This window comes from Engystomops pustulosus, chromosome 10 (assembly GCF_040894005.1).
Source record: "Engystomops pustulosus chromosome 10, aEngPut4.maternal, whole genome shotgun sequence".
Taxonomy (NCBI): domain Eukaryota; kingdom Metazoa; phylum Chordata; class Amphibia; order Anura; family Leptodactylidae; genus Engystomops; species Engystomops pustulosus.
In genome coordinates, this window is record NC_092420.1 from 26874237 (window position 1) to 26895902 (window position 21666).

Below are 21666 nucleotides of genomic sequence, written 5' to 3' on the forward strand. Positions count from 1 at the left end.
GATAGGGTCTGTAGGTTTGTTCTTAAGTTGAATTTGTATGTATGTCGAAACTGTATATTTTATAATTGTAGCTCCAGACAATTTTTTTTTTTTGCCCCAGTGACAATTGGAGTTTCAAAATTTTTTGCTATAATGGGACCAAGGATTATCAATAAAGCTTCATTACAGACACCTTACAGCTGATTATTGCAGCCGGGAACTATAGTAACATCCAGAGAGCTTCACCAGAGGTCACAGTGGGCAGAGGGGTCCGTCTGTAACTCTGGGTTGTCTAATAAGCCAAATTTCCATGTGTAATCCTTACGCTAATGTATAACAACTGTACTCTGGAATGATTTTGCACGCTGTTTGCCCAAACCTTGCACATTATGTATGGATATGTATGTTTTTACTCCTCAATAAAGCTGAGTTTAAAAAAAAAACTATGGGTTGTCTGTAGGTCGGGTGTCCTTAAGTAGGGGACCGCCTGTATTATATTGCCCCAGATTTAGTACTGGATGCTGTATGATAAATCTAGCGTAATTTCAGTAGACCTACTATCTATCAGTTGGCCTCGTTTATTGTGCCAAAATGTGGGCCTCATTTTCATAATTTTTGTCACATGGACTTTTTCCTGTGAAGCTATGACCCCTTTTCTGTGGTCACCCATCTTTCGTCTTACTAGTCCGAAAATTGTCTGAAAACTGTCTAGAACACTTGGCCTCATGCAGATGACTTTACATGGTGGCTGAGAACTAGCTCACGGTCATCATTGACTTTCATTATGTGTGGTCATGATATTCTGAGCAAACCATGTCTCACCCCACCATGACTTCGTAGTACACCACAGAAGATTGAACACGCCCGGTCACCTTGCTTCAATATAGATCAAAAAGAATGAGAAGTGCTCACTTATTATGAGCGAACCAGAACCACAAATTTCAGGTTCAAACTGAATTTTTCATTAGAAGTTTGGGCCCTCCCCACTGTTCATAGCCACAATCAGTGCTGGTAATCAGGAGTAACGTCTCTCCCCAAAATGGCGGCGTGCAGCAGGCCTCAGTCATTTAAATGCCACAAGCAACTTTGCCTGCAGTATTTAAACACAACATGGATCGTGGGTGGGTCTGGTTGTGACTGTAGGGCTAACAGGGCTATTTGGTTTTGGCTGGACTAAAATTTTAATGGGCTCACTCATCACAAGTCATCACCCCTCCCATCTCCAATGGGCTGCAACTCATCCTTATCAAGTATGACTTAAAAATAAACCAAATTAATCAGGGGAAGAATCATTCTGTGTTCTGTTGGTGGTAATTCCACAAATTAAGCTAAGTCATGGTAGAGACATCTGTACATGGTGTAAAGGACATCTACCATCAAGGATGTGCTCACTGCACAAGTGCTGAGGGAGCAGGGGGTAGGGTGAGACAATGTAACAGTCTGTAAAGCCAGATCACAGAGGGGCTAGTGTAGCCCCACAGGCTCATTAGCACAATTTTAAAAGTTTATTTTCAATGGAAGGAGGCCATAAATAGCAAATATAAGACGATTAGCAAAGTCACAGTGCCTGGATCTATGAGCAAGTGCCCCTAGTTTGTCATGCTTCATTTTGATGGTAGATTTCCATTGACAACCAATGACAGAATACTAGGCACTGATCGCAGGTGTACACCATATAATACAAATCTGCAAAATGAGCAAACATTACAAAACATTAGTATTATAGTATATTGTATGAGCTATCAGACCCCCTAGGGTTCAAGTACAAAAAATAGTAAAAAAAAATATTTTAAAAAAGTTTCAAATAAAATAAAATAAAATAAATAATAATAATTATAGTAGGTAAATGTATTTTCCCTTCAAATAGAAAATTGAGTTCAAATGTTATCTTGCTGTGGTGGACCGCTAAGCTTAGTGGCCCATTAATCTTTTCAACAGCTATGTCCTATATAGCATCAACTGTTCTTTAAGAAAATAATTCCTTTCTTTGCGTAAGAAAAAAAATCTGAAAAATTTGTGTCCATAGTTAGGATAGCAAACTATATAACCTGTTATCATATTTCTAACAGTGGTTAATGTTTATAGAGCATTAAAGGACATCTACCACCAGGATAAAGGACTGTAAACCAAGCACACTGACATACTGCTGCGTGCCCCATCTGGCAGGATCCGCTCTTCTTTAAGCTTGTTATGCCCTTGTTTTTAAAGGAAAATCGATTGCTGAAAATAACAAAAAAAGAAATACTCACCTCCACTACTCTTCATCATAATTGCTAATTTTGTCCATTGCTTATCTCGGTGATCTCCGTGTGTCAAGACTAGCAATGCGCAGTGCCGAGATCAGGTTAGGATCAAGAGGAGGTGAGTATTTCTAGCCATTTTTGTTATTTTCATTGGTTGATTCTTTTTAAAAGGCTTTAAAAGTTAAGAAAAAATCCTGAGAGGCTCCAGGCTCCATTACAGCCTATGGAGCCCGAACACTGCCCGGCTCATTTGCATAATTTGAAAATCCTTTTTTGTAAAAACCAGGGCATAAGAAGCTAAAAGAAGAGCAGATCCTGCCAGAGGGGACACACACTAGTATGTCAGTGTGCTTGGTTTACAATCCTTCATCTTGGTGGTAGGTGTCCTTTAATAAGCTGTAGAAAGATATTGGATTGGAAGATTTATCAGAAGTGTCTGAGAGCAAAACTGTTCTAGTTGCCCACGGCAACCATTTAGAGCTCAGTTTTAATTTTCCCTCAGCTGTTTATGGAATTAAAGCTGAGCTCTGATTGGTTTCCATGGGCAACTAGAACAGTTTCACCTTAGACACTTCTGATCAATCTCCCCCATTGAATAAGTCTTCTCTTCTGTGAAGAAACCTAAGACTCTGTAATCCAGTAACCCAATCTGTATGTTTAAAATATAAAGGTTCTCCATCTGTTTTATTCTGCAAATGTATCAATGGAATAATCATAACTTGATTGCTCTTTCAGAGACACTGAATATTGTAATGTGTTCTTTCAGTCCGGTCGGTTCCGGGCTTGTTATAACATTGACAGCTCAATTGACTTACTGAAAAGCTGAATGTACTGCAAAGTTACATTACACAATATACAAGCATCAGGCCTGAGTCATGTGTATTATCCTATTGTATGATCTGAACTGCGGCCTATATGTCTATCATTATAAATGATAGATAACTCGTCTTGTTGGATTGTTTGGTTCTATCTTCAACATTGGCTGCATCAGACTTGTGTATGAAATGTGAGATATGAACGGACCTGTCACTTCTCCTGACATGTGTGCCTTACATTTATGTCTTGGTATAAAATAAAGATAATATCAGTGAATTTTATTGAATGGATAAGACAACATATTTTTATATCGTAATGATGTCTTCTTCGAGTTAGATAACCTTCATGTGATGAGCCAGTACACTTGAGTCTCCAGAGCTGTTCTTCATCAGTCATCTCCTTACATCAACTACCCAAAATCCATTCTAATTCATCACTTGAAGGTTATCTGACTTAAAGAACACATCATATCACAGTGGAAACACATTGGGGCTTATTTACTATGGGTACGCACACCGCATTTCCGTCGGGTTTCCCGGCTATTTACGATTTGCGCTGCTGTTAACAGGGGTTTTTGGCGCTTGAGATAGGATTTTGGCGCAATCGTGCCGACTTTCATGCAACACAAATCGGGGGGTGGGCCGTCGGAAGACATGCGCTCACATACACCAGGAAGAAGAAGGTGAACTCCGGCGCACCTCAGCGGGGAAGCAACACATGCATGATATCGGGCGCACGATCTTGGTGAATCACGCCAGACTTCATCCTCGTAGGACAGTCCAGATCGGGTAAGTAAATGTGCCCCATAGTTGTCTTGCCCATGTCCTGTAATCTATGTTATAGTGTTCAATTGATCGGTGGAGGTCTCTCCTATGGTTTTCCTTCAAGCCATATTATTTTATTATAGATACATTATACAAGATATTATTAACAGGGCCATCCAGAGGAGTACCCAGACCTATTCACTGGGATGGGACTCAACTACTCACAGGTCCCATGTAAATGAACATGAGGTTGTGGGCCTGTACATTGTTTGCTAGATGTTGAACCCCTGTTGATTTTATACATTTCTTAAACCTGGACAAATCCTTTAAATTTCTGTAAGCAAAAGTGATGGATTATCACTTGTATGCCAACACTTTCCCACCAGCGGGGATGCATCTCCTGCCAAGTAGAGGAGAACCTTGACAAGAATGCAGATTTACAGTATTGACCATTAATGACCACCACTTTCTATTTCTTCTGATCTCAAAAAGTGATGTCAAGTCCAATGAGTGTGCAATTTTATTTCTATAATGGGAATAACCCTTTACAGTCATTGTTGTCGTTAACGGTCGATAGTCTGCTCAATTAAAGTACAACAATACATCTGCATGAGTCCTACTTGAGAGATAGAAAGTAGCATAAATTCAGGTGACAGTCTTAATAGGCTTTACTTCCTCAGTCGTGGGGCTCCTGTTTTGTGTGATATCTGACAGAATGAGTTCTTTTCATCTCTGAATTAAGGAGAATGATCCTCTTAGTTCTTCGCCTGTACCCAGCTCCTTTATCTGTGTTGCCTCCGTCACACGGTAACTGAAGGCGTCCTGTGTGCACTTGTCTTGTTACAAGTGGGTCATTCATCCCTCCTCTTCCCGCTGCCTGCTGACACTTTTATCTGAGCGGTTTGTCCTGCTGCTTAATCATATGCTTCAAGGCGAGGTGCGGGAACACTTTGACTTATTAGTGCTTTTACTTCCCAGTATCTCTAAGGAGTAGGACCAAGCTGTAAGTAAGGCATCACCTATAGACAAGAAAGCAGTTTGGGATCCCTTGGCAAATATATTGTAACCATCAATATGCATTTTACAATCTGGTCAGGGTGACCGATATTCTGGTCAGGGTGACCGATATTCTGGTCAGGGTGACCGATATTCTGGTCAGGGTGACCTTCTAAGAGGTCTTCGTTTTTTTTTTTAGAAAGGTGTTAACTAGAGATGAGCGAACACTAAAATGCTCGGGTACTCGTTATTCGAGACGAACTTTTCCCGATGCTCGAGTGCTCGTCTCGAATAACGAACCCCATTGAAGTCAATGGGAGACTCGAGCATTTTTCAAGGGGACCAAGGCTCTGCACAGGGAAGCTTGGCCAAACACCTGGGAACCTCAGAAAAGGATGGAAACACCACGGAAATGGACAGGAAACAGCAGGGGCAGCATGCATGGATGCCTCTGAGGCTGCTTAAACGCACCATTATGCCAAAATTATGGGCAACAGCATGGCCATGACAGAGTGACAGAATGAAGCTAGATAGCATCTAAAACATGCAATAATTGACCCTGACACTATAGGGGACGGCATGCAGAGGCAGCGGCAGCAGGCTAGAGAGTGTCATGGCGACATACCCTAAATGGACTCAGGCTTCAAACCAATGGGTGGCAGAGAGGAACCAAAGGAGGTGAGCAAGAAGTGCTCAAATAATATCGGTACATGATAAAAGTTTGCCAGTATATTTTGTGGATTACACAGCAGGGTGGCGACAAAGTTAACATGGAAGCCATGAAAACAACCCAAAATTCTGCCTGACACAGCTCGTTTGATAAGGGGACCATGTATGGAGGCAGTGAACTAGTAGTAGATTAAAGGTGCTGCAGTTAAAACTATGTTAGTTGGATCTTGGCATGGAGCTGGCGCTCCGCTGCCAGGCGAGCTTTCGCCAATCCAAGCCCCTGTCTCTAGGCTACTCCCCAAACAGCACTTTTGTATAAGATCAAGTGTAGTAGCGTTCTTATAAGTTTAGGATATGCCGGGTGAGGGGAATGTAAACAGATACGCAAGAAGCGCATGATGCGCATGGAGCTGGCGCTCCGCTGCAAGGCGAGCTTTCGCCAATCCAAGCCCCTGTCTCTAGGCTACTCCCCAAACAGCACTTTTGTATAAGATCAAGTGTAGTAGCGTTCTTATAAGTTTAGGATATGCCGGGTGAGGGGAATGTAAACAGATGCGCAAGAAGCGCATGATGCGCATGGAGCTGGCGCTCCGCTGCCAGGCGAGCTTTCGCAAATCCAAGCCCCTGTCTCTAGGCTACTCCCCAAACAGCACTTTTGTATAAGATCAAGTGTAGTAGCGTTCTTATAAGTTTAGGATATGCCGGGTGAGGGGAATGTAAACAGATGCGCAAGAAGCGCATGATGCGCATGGAGCTGGCGCTCCGCTGCCAGGCGAGCTTTCGCAAATCCAAGCCCCTGTCTCTAGGCTACTCCCCAAACAGCACTTTTGTATAAGATCAAGTGTAGTAGCGTTCTTATAAGTTTAGGATATGGCGGGTGAGGGGAATGTAAACAGATGCGCAAGAAGCGCTGAAATAATATCCCTAAATGGTAAAAGTTTGCAAGTATATTTTGTGGATTACACAGCAGGGTGGCGACAAAGTTAACAACTTTGATGTGGAATCCATGAAAACAACCCAAATTTCTGCCTGACACACCTCGTTTGATAAAGGGACGATGTATGGAGGCAGCTATATGGACGACTTTTGGAGGTAGCAATGGAGACAACGTGTGGAGGCTGCTATGGAGACAATTTAATTTGGATAGTGCCTGTATGTGGCAGTCCCAAACATTTTTCAAACCAGAGGAGCAGGTAGGTGGCCCTCCAGTAAAATGGGATAGATTGAGTGCCTGTATGTGGCAGTCCCAAAAATTGTTCAAACCAGAGGAGCAGGTAGGTGGCCCTCCAGTAAAATGGAATAGATTGAGTGCCTGTATGTGGCAGTCCCAAAAATTGTTCAAACCAGAGGAGCAGGTAGGTGGCCCTGCAGTAAAATGGAATAGATTGAGTGCCTGTATGTGGCAGTCCCAAAAATGTTTCAAACCAGAGGAGCAGGTAGGTGGCCCTCCAGTAAAATGGGATAGATTGAGTGCCTGTATGTGGCAGTCCCAAAAATGTTTCAAACCAGAGGAGCAGGTAGGTGGCCCTCCAGTAAAATGGAATAGATTGAGTGCCTGTATGTGGCAGTCCCAAAAATTGTTCAAACCAGAGGAGCAGGTAGGTGGCCCTGCAGTAAAATGGAATAGATTGAGTGCCTGTATGTGGCAGTCCCAAAAATGTTTCAAACCAGAGGAGCAGGTAGGTGGCCCTCCAGTAAAATGGAATAGATTGAGTGCCTGTATGTGGCAGTCCCAAAAATTCTTCAAACCAGAGGAGCAGGTAGGTGGCCCTGCAGTAAAATGGAATAGATTGAGTGCCTGTATGTGGCAGTCCCAAAAATGTTTCAAACCAGAGGAGCAGGTAGGTGGCCCTCCAGTAAAATGGAATAGATTGAGTGCCTGTATGTGGCAGTCCCAAAAATTCTTCAAACCAGAGGAGCAGGTAGGTGGCCCTCCAGTAAAATGGAATAGATTGAGTGCCTGTATGTGGCAGTCCCAAAAATTGTTCAAACCAGAGGACCGGGTAGGTGGCCCTCCAGAAAAATGGAATAGATTGAGTGCCTGTATGTGGCACTCACAAAAATTGTTTCAAACAGAGGACCGGGTAGGTGGCCCTCCAGAAAAATTAAATGCATGAAGTATAGCAAGAGCCAGTGGGCCCTGTCAAAAAATAGCCATTTTCCTCTGCTTTACTGTACAAAGAGGAGGAGAAGGAGGAAAATGAGGAGGAGGAGGAGGAGTGGATCAATTATTCAGGTTGAGCTTCCTTCACCTGGTGGAGATTGGAAATTCTGAGAAATCCAGCCTTTATTCATTTTAATAAGCGTCAGCCTGTCAGCGCTGTCAGTCGACAGGCGTGTACGCTTATCGGTGATGATGCCACCAGCTGCACTGAAAACCCGCTCGGACAAGACGCTAGCGGCAGGGCAGGCAAGAACCTCCAAGGCGTACAGCGCCAGTTCGTGCCACATGTCCAGCTTTGAAACCCAGTAGTTGTAGGGAGCTGTGTGATCATTTAGGACGATGGTATGGTCAGCTACGTACTCCCTCACCATCTTTCTGTAAAGATCAGCCCTACTCTGCCGAGACTGGGGACAGGTGACAGTGTCTTGCTGGGGTGACATAAAGCTGGCAAAAGCCTTGTAAAGCGTACCCTTGCCAGTGCTGGACAAGCTGCCTGCTCGCCTACTCTCCCTCGCTACTTGTCCCGCAGAACTACGCACTCTGCCGCTAGCGCTGTCAGAAGGGAAATACTGTTTCAGCTTGTGCACCAGGGCCTGCTGGTATTCATGCATTCTCACACTCCTTTCCTCTGCAGGGATGAGAGTGGCAAGATTTTGCTTGTACCGTGGGTCCAGGAGAGTGAACACCCAGTAATCGGTGCTGGAATAAATTCTTTGAACGCGAGGGTCACGGGATAGGCAGCCTAGCATGAAATCTGCCATATGCGCCAGAGTACCAACGCGTAAGAATTCACTCCCCTCACTGGCCTGACTGTCCATTTCCTCCTCCTCCAACTCCTCCAACTCCTCTTCTTCTGCCCATACACGCTGAACAGTGAAGGACTCAACAATGGTCCCCTCTTGTGTCTCGCCAACATTCTCCTCCTCTTCCTCCTCATCCTCCTCCACCTCCACCTCCTCCGATATGCGCTGAGAAACAGACCTCAGGGTGCTTTGGCTATCAACAAGGGAATATTCTTCCCCCGTCTCTTGTGACGAGCGCAAAGCTTCCGACTTCATGCTGACCAGAGAGTTTTTCAACAGGCCAAGCAGCGGGATGGTGAGGCTGATGATGGCGGCATCGCCACTGACCATCTGTGTTGACTCCTCAAAGTTACTCAGCACCTGACAGATATCAGACATCCACGTCCACTCCTCATTGTAGACTTGAGGAAGCTGACTGACCTGACTACCAGTTCTGGTGGAAGTTGACATCTGGCAGTCTACAATCGCTCTGCGCTGCTGGTAAACTCTGGATAACATGGTCAGTGTTGAATTCCACCTCGTGGGCACGTCGCACAACAGTCGGTGAGCGGGCAGTTGGAGGCGGCGCTGCGCTGCCCTGAGAGTGGCAGCATCTGGGCTGGACTTCCTGAAATGCGCACAGATGCGGCGCACCTTCGTGAGCAAATCAGACAGATTGGGGTATGTCTTGAGGAAACGCTGCACTATCAGATTTAACACATGGGCCAGGCATGGCACATGTGTCAGTCTGCCGAGTTGCAGAGCCGCCACCAGGTTACGGCCGTTGTCACACACAACCATTCCCGGCTTGAGGTTCAGCGGTGCCAGCCACAGATCAGTCTGCGCCGTGATGCCCTGTAATAGCTCTTGGGCGGTGTGCCTTTTGTCGCCTAGGCTCAGCAGTTTGAGCACCGCCTGCTGTCGCTTAGCGACGGCACTGCTGCTGTGCCTAGAGCTACCGACTGATGGCGCCGTGCCCACGGATGGTAGTTCGGAGGAGGAGGTGGAGGAGGGGTGGGAGGAGGAGGAGGCATAGTAGGCCTGAAACACCTGGACCGAGGTAGGCCCCGCAATCCTCGGCGTCGGCAGTATATGAGCAGCCCCAGGGTCAGTCTCGGTCCCAGCCTCCACCAAGTTAACCCAATGTGCCGTCAGCGATATATAGTGGCCCTGCCCGGCAGCACTCGTCCACGTGTCCGTGGTCAGGTGGACCTTGTCAGAAACGGCGTTGGTCAGGGCACGGATGATGTTGTCTGACACGTGCTGGTGCAGGGCTGGGACGGCACATCGGGAAAAGTAGTGGCGGCTGGGGACCGAATACCGAGGGGCGGCCGCCGCCATGAGGTTGCGAAAGGCCTCGGTCTCTACTAGCCTATAGGGCAGCATCTCCAGGCTAAGCAATCTGGAGATGTGCACATTAAGGGCTTGGGCGTGCGGGTGGGTTGCACTATATTTGCGTTTCCGCTCCAGCGTCTGGGGTATGGAGAGCTGAACGCTGGTGGATGCTGTGGAGGATCGTGGAGGCGACGATGGGGTTTTTGGGCCAGGGTCCTGGGCAGGGGGCTGACTAGCAGCTGACACAGGGGAAGGAGCAGTGGTGTGCACGGCCGGAGGTGAACGGGCTTGTTGCCACTGAGTGGGGTGCTTAGCATTCATATGCCTGCGCATACTGGTGGTAGTTAAGCTAGTAGTGGTGGAACCCCTGCTGAGCCTGGTTTGGCAAATGTTGCACACCACAGTCCGTCGGTCATCCGGTGTTTCCTTAAAGAACCTCCACACTTCTGAAGATCTAGCCCTCGCCGCAAGAGCCCTCACCACGGGAGCTTCACTAGTTGACAGTGGCGCTGATGCACCAGCTCTGGCCCTGCCTCTCCGTCTGGCCCCACCACTGCCTCTTCCAACCTGTTCAGGTCGAGGACTCTCCTCCGTCTCAGAAGCACTGTGTTCACCCGGCCTCTCAACCCAGCTTGGGTCTGTCACCTCATCATCCTCCGATCCCTCAGTCTGCTCCCCCCTCGGACTTCCTGCCCTGACAACAACTTCCCCACTGTCTGACAACCGTGTCTCCTCATCGTCGGACACCTCTTTACACACTTCCACTACGTCAAGAAGGTCATCATCACCCACAGACTGTGACTGGTGGAAAACCTGGGCATCGGAAAATTGCTCAGCAGCAACCGGACAAGTGGTTTGTGACTGTGGGAAGGGTCCAGAAAACAGTTCCTCAGAGTATGCCGGTTCAAATGGCAAATTTTCCTGGGAGGGGGCAGACTGGGGGGGAGGAGGCTGAGGTGCAGGAGCTGGAGGAGTGGGGATTTCGGTGACATGGGTGGACTGCGTGGAAGACTGACTGGTGGTGGACAAATTGCTCGAAGCATTGTCAGCAATCCACGACATCACCTGTTCGCACTGTTCTGGCCTCAACAGTGCTCTACCACGAGTCCCAGTAACTTCAGACATGAACCTAGGGAGTGTAGCTCTGCGGCGTTCCCCTGCTCCCTCATCAGCAGGTGGTGTCTCACCCCGCCCAGGACCACGGCCTCTGACCCCTGCAGTAGTTGGACGCCCACGTCCCCGCCCTCGTCCTCTACCCCTAGCCCTGGGGTTAAACATTTTTAAAATGAGAGTTATAACTTTTTTTTTTTTTTTACTTTTTTTTTTTTTTTGTGTGTGTTTTTTTGTGTTTTTTGTTTTTTTTTGTGTTTTTTGTTTTTTTTTGAGTTTTTAGAACCAAACAATCCTATCCTATTGCTATGGCTATTTTCTAGCCAAGTATCAAAGGAAGCACACTACTATGCCAGATGAGATGACACTGAGTTATTGCCTAATAGAAATCCAACCCCTACTGAATTTTCCCACTTCAGCCTTTGCTATGGATATGTGCGCCACTAAGCGCAGAACACAGCGGTCGCAAGTCTCACTACAAATTGCTCAGAATTGGCAAGTACATGCACTGCAGAAACTACAGCCACCAGCAGATCAACCAGAAATCAAATATATAGAACGCTACTGTAGGCTTCAAGAAGCTATTTGTATTCTCCTATGGCTATTTTCTAGCCAAGTATCAAAGGAAGCACACTACTATGCCAGATGAGATGACACTGAGTTATTGCCTAATAGAAATCCAACCCCTACTGAATTTTCCCACTTCAGCCTTTGCTATGGATATGTGCGCCACTAAGCGCAGAACACAGCGGTCGCAAGTCTCACTACAAATTGCTCAGAATTGGCAAGTACATGCACTGCAGAAACTACAGCCACCAGCAGATCAACCAGAAATCAAATATATAGAACGCTACTGTAGGCTTCAAGAAGCTATTTGTATTCTCCTATGGCTATTTTCTAGCCAAGTATCAAAGGAAGCACACTACTATGCCAGATGAGATGACACTGAGTTATTGCCTAATAGAAATCCAACCCCTACTGAATTTTCCCACTTCAGCCTTTGCTATGGATATGTGCGCCACTAAGCGCAGAACACAGCGGTCGCAAGTCTCACTACAAATTGCTCAGAATTGGCAAGTACATGCACTGCAGAAACTACAGCCACCAGCAGATCAACCAGAAATCAAATATATAGAACGCTACTGTAGGCTTCAAGAAGCTATTTGTATTCTCCTATGGCTATTTTCTAGCCAAGTATCAAAGGAAGCACACTACTATGCCAGATGAGATGACACTGAGTTATTGCCTAATAGAAATCCAACCCCTACTGAATTTTCCCACTTCAGCCTTTGCTATGGATATGTGCGCCACTAAGCGCAGAACACAGCGGTCGCAAGTCTCACTACAAATTGCTCAGAATTGGCAAGTACATGCACTGCAGAAACTACAGCCACCAGCAGATCAACCAGAAATCAAATATATAGAACGCTACTGTAGGCTTCAAGAAGCTATTTGTATTCTCCTATGGCTATTTTCTAGCCAAGTATCAAAGGAAGCACACTACTATGCCAGATGAGATGACACTGAGTTATTGCCTAATAGAAATCCAACCCCTACTGAATTTTGCCACTTCAGCCTTTGCTATGGATATGTGCGCCACTAAGCGCAGAACACAGCGGTCGCAAGTCTCACTACAAATTGCTCAGAATTGGCAAGTACATGCACTGCAGAAACTACAGCCACCAGCAGATCAACCAGAAATCAAATATATAGAACGCTACTGTAGGCTTCAAGAAGCTATTTGTATTCTCCTATGGCTATTTTCTAGCCAAGTATCAAAGGAAGCACACTACTATGCCAGATGAGATGACACTGAGTTATTGCCTAATAGAAATCCAACCCCTACTGAATTTTCCCACTTCGGTCTTTGCTATGGATATGTGTGCCACTAAGAGCTAAACACAACGGTAGCAAGTCCCCCTGCTAATTCCTCACAAAATGGTAAAAGATGCAAATTAAAATAAAAAAAGTAGAACGTTATTGTAGCCCTAAGAAGGGCTGTTGGGTTCTTTGAGAATCACTCCTGCCTAACAGTAAGCTAATAGAACACCCTAACGCTTTCCCTGACCAGCAGCAGCTCTCTCCCTAGCGGCATCCAGAGACAGAATGATCCGAGCAGCGCGGCCAGCGGCTAGTCTATCCCAGGGTCACCTGATCTGGCCAGCCAACCACTGCTATCGACGTGTAAGGGTACCACGTCATGCTGGGTGGAGTGCAGAGTCTCCTGGCTTGTGATTGGCTCTGTTTCTGGCCGCCAAAAAGCAAAACGGCGGGAGCTGCCATTTTCTCGAGCGGGCAAAGTATTCGTCCGAGCAACGAGCAGTTTCGAGTACCCTAATGCTCGACCGAGCATCAAGCTCGGACGAGCATGTTCGCTCATCTCTAGTGTTAACAAATCTTGTCCCATTTGAGAGACAGTGGATGTTATATTTTGGATCATCTCCTCAAGCCAGAGTAAAGAGAGCATGCAAAAAGTGTCCACTACTTCCACTTCGGTAGACTTCGGCCCAAGCAAATTACATAATTGACCATTTATTAGGAGGGGTATTATTATACTGTACAAAAATGCCCCTGTCAGATGTAGATAGTGCCAGGCTACCCATCTGTATGGGTTACATCTAAGGGACCATGCACACAGGATGTAAACCAGCTACAGATTACGGTATTTTTTTAATAATAAATGATAATGCCAAACTACTGTGAACATGGGGGAAATTAATCCAGTGGAGGCACTTAGTGTGCCAGAGCTTCCCCTACAATTTTGGTCCTACTGGTTATACCAAAACACTCCAGCTTCTTAGTATATTCGACACCCAACCGCATGACCTGTTTGGTGTAGAATTGCGGTATAACTTATGGGATGAGCTGGTGCAGGTAATAGATAGTGCGCATCCCCAACACTGGCCGGCCCAATCCACAGCCTGGCATTGTCCACAATTGGCGCGAAGGTTAATATACCCCAGTACAAGTCCCCCCGATGTGGTTTGTTTTCAATGTGCGGATTGTAAATGCCACGCTATGTCCATTTTCTGTGGGTTTACAAAAGAAAAGTAGAATAGATTGTCCTACATAGTCCTAAATAGCCATCTACATGTACAAAAGTTTGGTTAACAGCGTGTGAGGACTATTTAAAACACTCTTCCACAAAGAAAGTGCAGAAACAAATTTGAGTAAGACCATTTTACAAATGTTTTAGAGTTGGAAACTTGTACTGGTTTGCCATTCTTGTGCATGTTTGTACGTTTAGATTTCCACTATTTATTCTACCTAACCTCCATGTCCTTCTCTTTCAGACGTAACATGCACCAAATGACAGATGGCTTAGAGAAGCCAGGTCAAATCAGATGGCCTCTAGCAATCACCTTGGCTATTGCATGGGTGCTGGTCTACTTTTGCATCTGGAAAGGCGTTGGCTGGACCGGAAAGGTAAACAAATCCCCTTTATTAATTTAAAGAATATTTCAAACTTTTCTTTTTTGATTATTTATATTTAGGATCTATCATCAATATCAGAATAACAGGAGTCTGGCTCCTGCCCCCTCCCCCGCCCACTTATCTGTTTAACATTTTTGCAGCATCCTAGTACGTTCTGTTTCTGCTTTACAGACCTGTTATTTCACATTCATCTGTTACGTGATCTCTTTTTATTGCCATTGGTGCTGAGCTGCAATACAAAGTACAACCACTTTACATTGTACAGCACTGTGCGTAGAAGACATAAAGGGGCACATTTACTAAGGGTCCACGCGACGCATTTTCGTTGGGTTTCCCGACTATTTCCAATTTGTGACGCATTTAAGTGGGGTTTTTGGCGCACACGATAGGATTTTGGTGCAAACGCGCCGACTTGCATGTGCCACAAATCGGGGACGTGGCTAATGGAAAAACCCGACTGATTCGTACTAAGTGCAGGATTTAACATTCAAATGGTGTCGCAAAACAATGCAATCACATACACCGGGAAGAAGAAGGTGAACTCCGGCGGACCTCAGTGGGGAAGTGACCGATGCAGATAAATGGATGCACAATCTTAAAGAATCGCGCCAGACTTCATCCTCGTCGGAGAACGCCCGGCAGGGAACGTGACAGGACCAGGTAAGTAAATCTGCCCCAAAGAAGCCCTACGCTCATCCAATTGCTGTAGTCTCCTCCGATGATTGTGGTCGGTGCTTAATGAGAGATATCCCTGATCTGATATAACTCCTCTGTCTTAAGGATATGTGATCAATTTAAAAATCTATCGCTTAAAATTATTTTTTAGGTTTACATTACAATAACCATATTCACTAAATTGTAAGCCAAAAATCTGTAAATTAAAAATGTTAGCATATTTATTATGTATTTTATTCTTTATTATTTTAAATATTTTTTTTTTACCATTTTATTTTAAACATGACAAATTTTTATGTTACAATTTGTAACCTATGGCAGTTGATGAATTATTTAACAATTTCATAAAGGGCAGAAATAAAGGGCTACATTTACATATGTCCATGCAACATTTCAATGATGATAGTTTGTTCTAAGTACAACAAAAGTTGATAAAAAATCTTATTGAGAAATAGGCATAAGCCATTGCAGTGCAAACATATTCTGGTTTTAAAGGCCGGCTGGATGCTCCAAATTACCAAAAAATCTAAAAACTATTCTTATTTCCTAACCATTCTACATTTTAGAGAAAATAAATTATATATATTCAAATTTGCTTCTCTGTGGGCAGGGTCTGAAAGACTTATTGGGGCAGATTTACTTACCCGGCCCATTCGCGATCCAGCTGCGCGTTCTCTGCGGTGGATTCGGGTCCGGCCGGGATTCATTAAGGTAGTTCCTCCGACGTCCACCAGGTTGCGCTGTTGCGTTGACGAGCATCGGAACGCACTGGAGTACACCGAACCGGGCTGAGTGAAGGTAAGCGCGTGCAGAGCGACACATTTTTTTTTTTAATGTGGCGGTTTTTCCGAATCTGTCGGGTTTTCGTTCGGCCATGCCCCCGATTTCCGTCACATGCATGCCGGCACCGATGTGCTACAATCCGATCGCGTGTGCCAAAATCCCGTAGCAATTCAGGGGAAATCGGCGCAAATCAGAAATATTCGGGTAACACGTCGGGAAAACGCGAATCGGGCCCATAGTAAATGACCCCCATTTTCTTCTTTGTACACTCTCTCTATCAATCCTTGGGTAATAGGTAATATCTGCTATGTGATAGGCAGCAGAGAGAGCAGAAACTGAGAAAGCCCCACTTCTGGTGTACAAGTTAATTTGCCTGAAGATAAAAATGAAATGTTCTTTGAAATAAACTTGTCAGCATAACTTGACCGAACAAAACCGCTAACTATATATGGGGAAGTAGCTTAACGCCTTGCAGATTTTGTTACTTTCATGGCCCAATGTGGTGGTCTTATCCAGAAAATCCAATTCAAAGTGAGATGTAAAGTCAAGTAGGTGGCGAGTTTAGCACTGAAGTCAAGCTCTCCTCACCTAAGAATCTGTCTTTACACTAATTGCTGATCCGGTCCTGCTTCCAGGATCCTCATAATTGGCTCTCCAAAAGTCCAGTGCATGATGACAATCGCAACAGACGGGATGTTCTGCAGAGGGAACAGCTTTAGCGCGAAACTCTCTACCTCCATGAATTTATACAACCACTTTCTTTTCACTTCAAAGTTAATTTTCTAGATGAGGCCACCACACCGGGCCATGAAAGAAACATGATGGGGCACATGTGTCATAGTTTGGTCTCTCTGAGGTGCATTTTAGAGACATTTGACGGCTAGTTTTTGCGCCTTATGTATGATCCTGTCTTTTGACTTGTGATACATGTTCAGCTTTTCCTATCCTGGCAGGCGCAAATTTTGGCTTCTTTTTGAGACTTTTTGTTGCAAATGTATCAAATCCACATGGACACAAGCCACGTGAGGGGGTTATATACAGGCGTGGACACTACTGTTAATTTGGGATTTGCATTTTTAATGCATTTTGAAACCTATTACAACAGTTGAGGAGAGTGGATTTTCCTAATTACATTACTGTTAACAAAAAAATTCTTTGCACTTGCCCTGGACCAGGTGCAGAATTGCGCCAAATTTGGCGCAAAAATGGCGCAAGAACGGCAAAAAGTCGCATGGAACATCTGGAAAACTAAGATACACAAGGCACACTGCACAAGGTGCAGACCAAGGCGTACTTGAAAAAGAACAGTGTTAAAAGTCGCAAAAATGGCGCAAAAACGGCAAAAGTAGCTAAAATGAGACAATTTGGCCTAGCTGAAACTATGATACATGTGCCCCAATGTGGATGGTATTAATCTGCTTGTCCATATACTGGTAGTTATTTTTATGGCGGACTTTCTGCTCACAGGTTACACAGATTTCTGGAAAACATGAAAGGTATTCCTCCAAAGTTTATAAAGTGCCCAAAACATCAAAGTTTTGCAAGTGAGTTAATATAGGAGTTTGAGACACCCTTTTTGGGATTTCTCAACTTTATTAGAAACTCTGGAGTTTGGCTGGGGAAGGCTTGCCTTGCCTGACACTCCCAGTCTCTCAAGCCACTGTTTGTCTGAACTGTGCCCCTGTTTGTTTACAAGGGCATGGCATGCCGCTCCTACAACTTCCAGCCACCTGGCATGCCCACTCATCCCATGGCCCAGCACAGGGGGTGGGCCAGGGGACAGTTGGGAGTGTCGGGTGGACGGAAGTTTTCGGAGCGGAAGTAAAAAAAAACAGGGGCACGGCTCCAACAAACAGAGATGCGGGAGACCAGGAGCGCTGGAGAAGGTAAGTATGTGTTTTTTTTTTTTTCAACAGCCCTCCCCAGCTCTCCTCCACAATTTTTAATATAGTCAGACAGGCCCTTCCATGACAGGTGTGTGCATTAGGGTTGAACTACATAAAACACTTATCCAAAAAAATGGGTAAATGTGTGATCAGTATCCCCAAGTCTAGTATGTGTACCACTGCTGTGATCAATTCACACAGGAGACCAATCCCTGTGGATCCTAGCAGTACCCCAGCGATAGTATGGATACTTTCTTCATCGAAAAATGCTGTTTGTGGGCCAAACACATTTACAGAAAATTGTTTTGAAAAATTTTGCCTGGAAATCGTTATGTAGAAAAATGTTTTACAAGTGTGATTAATATCCTTCTGTTCTGTTGATGGTTTTTCTAAAGTAATATAAGGATTCTGGATACTAATGAGCTAGTGTACCATGTAATTGTTTGCTACATTGTGGTTTGAATTTATTGTATTACTGATTTATTTAATCATGTGCTTGTACTATGTACTGAAGGGGGGGGGGGGGGGTAGAGGGGAGGGAAGGAAAGGGGAAAAAAATGCACAGTTTATGTATCTAGATGAAATTATGCATTATTGTTTGTGGTAGCCAAATGTATATAAATGTCTGTATTTTTTCATTGATAAAATAAAGATCATTTTAAGAGAAAAAAAAAAAAAAAAAATATCCTTCTGTTCTCTTTTAGGTAGTCTACTTTTCAGCCACTTACCCCTATATCATGTTGATCATCTTATTTTTCCGAGGAGTCACCCTGCCTGGAGCAGTGGAAGGAATCTTATTTTACATCACTCCAAATTTCAGTAAACTCTCAGATTCAGAGGTAAAAAAAAATCTGAATTTATTATTATAGATAGAAACCAATGCAATCATAATGATATAATATTCTCATACAGGTGTGGCTGGATGCTGCTACCCAAATCTTTTTCTCATATGGTTTGGGACTTGGTTCTTTAATTGCCCTCGGAAGTTACAATCGATTCCACAACAATGTTTACAGGCAAGTTAAATAATTTTTATATTTTTTGAATCTTGAATCTTTTTGAATCAATGTTTTTTTTGGCATTGTATAGATATTGATAACCTATCCGCAAATGGCTACTAGCTATGCCCTAAGCTTTGCATCTATCAATAGCGCAGAGTAAACTTTGTAATATATCTCTCACCACCTATTAGCTCATTCTCCCTCTAAATTTTTCTTAAATTTATGCTGAATTCTGTTTTTGCTAGCAGATTACAGAAGGTCAATGAACTGTAAGGTTACACAGAAGTCCTACATAGAGGGGAGATCCGTGAGTCATAGCAGCTAGGTCTCCACCAACTAGCTCTGAGAGAACTGTAAATTACAAATCCAGAGTGCAGAGAGGAGAACTTCTAGGAAATGATAGTCATATAATGGCCAAAAATGTTGATATTTCTCATGTGCACACACTGGGCTAATAATTTATGTGATATTTGTTGAGGTATGCTTTAAGAAAAGTCAATCTGTCAACAAAGAACTGCTTATCACTGGGCACAACTTTGACCCAACACTGACTGAGATGGGTAACATCTGGGGCCAGTTGTGGGCAGTCATTTTCGTTATTATCATTGGTACCAAGAGGTGGAGACCAGAAAGTACATGGAAAGTAAGGGATGTTAATTTGTTGTTACTCATTTTTTAGTCATTACTTGTTAGTTTTTTTCATACTACATTGCCTTATTAAAAGGTTTTCTTTTTTCAGCTTCTCGTGGTGTTCTACATATTTTTTAATACTAAAATGTAGTGTATTATGACTTATGTCTTGTAGAGACTCAATCATTGTCTGCTGCATCAATTCTGGCACAAGTATGTTCGCAGGCTTTGTCATCTTTTCCATTGTTGGATTCATGGCACATGTAACTAAAAGGCCAATAGCACAAGTTGCAGCTTCAGGTACAAATGATGTTATTTCCACAGTTGTTTTGACTGTTCATTAGTTATTCTCATTTTGTATGATTATGCATATAGAGAGCCGCTGCTGCGCACTCCCTTTCAACATTCGGTGGTGGTCCTATCCAATCCAATAGTTGGGGTTGATCCTGTCCCATCCAAAAATTGGTGGTGGTCCTGTCCTATCAAACAATTTGTGGTGGTCTTGTCCTATCCAAAAATTGGTGGTGGTCCTGTCCTATCAAACAATTTGTGGTGGTCTTGTCATATCCAACAATTGGTGGTGGTCCTGTACCATCCATTGCTGCTGATCCTGTCCCATCCATTGCTGGTGATCCTGTCCCATCTAACAATTGGTGGTGACCCTGTTCAATCCAACAATTGGTGATGGTCCTGTTCTGTCTCCAGCCTTATATACAAAGTATTCTCTTTCATTTTAATGCTGGAGTTAATTCTTTGTATCATAAAAAAAACTTCAATGGCTTTTCTAATGGAATCAAAATATTCCTACAAAGGCTGCAAATAAGGCTAATAATGCAACCAAACATTAGTCATCCCCCTAATCCTGTTCTGCCTGATATAGAGACCTTGCTCTACTCCACTTCTTAGTATATCCCACTGCACAGGAAATAGTTAAAGAAGACTGCTTAACCATTCACTGAGACAAAAGAGCACATGCCCCCCCCCCAGTAGAAAGGTTGCTTCAGAATATGCCCTCCTCTTGATAGGTAGCCCCAACAAATTCCCCCAGTAGATAAGTAGCCCTAGTACATGCCCCCAGCTTATAAGTAGCCACAGCACATGCCCCCCAGTGAATAGGTAGCCACAGCACATACCCCCCAGTAAATAGGTAGCCACAGCACATGACCCCCATTAGATAGGTAGTCACAGCAAAACCAGCAATATCCACCTATCTGTGCTCCCTGCAGACAGCTTCTGATCACTCCCATGCTCTTCGCTATGAACCAGGCATCACCATTGTTGTTTAAGCAACTACGCCTGCAGCATAGAGAAGAGTGAATGCTGTCTTCTGGTGTCCACTCCTCTCTTTGACCCAGGCACCTTCGCCTGCATCTTAGACACACACCGCCTATCGTCATTTATTAAAGATTTGTCTGCAGACCAGATACAGCCATCAAAAGAGCCACATCTGGCTCCCGAGCCACAGGCTTTAACGGCAGGGTGGAAGGTTGAGCGAACCCAGACTTGAACTTCTAATGAACCCAATACAAGCCCAAACGCTGCGGTTCGGGTGTGCTCAACAATATTTGTGGCTCATTGTCAATTTTCTCTAGTATCCTGAGAACTTATCCCATTACAAAATGTAATATAGATCACAGTACATTTGCAATGTAAACTATATTATGGTCTGTAAAAACTTACAAAAGGCTATGGTGCTTCTGGTTTAGAGGGACATGAATAACACTACTCTCTCCTATTCGTCCTTCAGGACCAGGATTGGCATTTTTAGCTTATCCAGAAGCGGTTACCCAGCTGCCCATTTCTCCTCTCTGGGCTATCCTCTTCTTCTCCATGTTGTTGATGCTTGGAATTGACAGCCAGGTATGTCTTTTTAAAAATGTAGTTTGATATTCTTATAAAAAAGTAAGATTATACTAGAATAAAGAATCGGAGTAACAATAATAATATGAAAAGAGGAAGGGATCCAACCAATGTTCAGACCCTGGCAACATGTGTTCAGCGTTAGTTTGTGATCTTGCATTGGACCATCCATTTAATGGTCCTGAAAGTCCAGTAGAAGTCAATAAACCACAGGACAAATGAAGGAGGGGAAAGGCAAGGAAAGTGTAGGGGAGGCTGAACATGTAAGAAATACATTACGTGTTACATAGTCAGTACAATGTGCCGATTTGAGATTATGTTAGATGGCTTTGTTTCTGCCCAAGCCAGCCTATTGTCATTGAAAGATATCATCCTATTACTACATTAGGCTAGGATTATAGGCCAGGGGAGAAACAAGGGGAGAAAATGAGTCAACCAAAAACCCATATGACTAGCCATGACTTAATATCATCTTTACCAGCCTCAGATAGGGCAGGGTGATCTAAGTGATAAGTTCCACTGTAGATCGTAGCTACTT

At 44.2% G+C, this 21666-nt stretch overlaps 1 protein-coding gene across 2 annotated transcripts in view; it reads left to right on the forward strand.

The window, feature by feature from the left end:
* SLC6A1 (solute carrier family 6 member 1) overlaps window positions 1-21666 on the forward strand; it is a 116709-nt gene that overhangs the window by 80798 nt on the left and 14245 nt on the right. For both annotated transcript variants that reach the window (XM_072128358.1, XM_072128359.1), the window contains exons 6-10: window positions 14152-14284; window positions 18342-18476; window positions 18550-18653; window positions 19444-19568; window positions 21016-21128. In XM_072128358.1, coding sequence (XP_071984459.1) covers window positions 14152-14284; window positions 18342-18476; window positions 18550-18653; window positions 19444-19568; window positions 21016-21128 — 610 coding nt within the window. The remainder of the gene's footprint in view (window positions 1-14151; window positions 14285-18341; window positions 18477-18549; window positions 18654-19443; window positions 19569-21015; window positions 21129-21666) is intronic.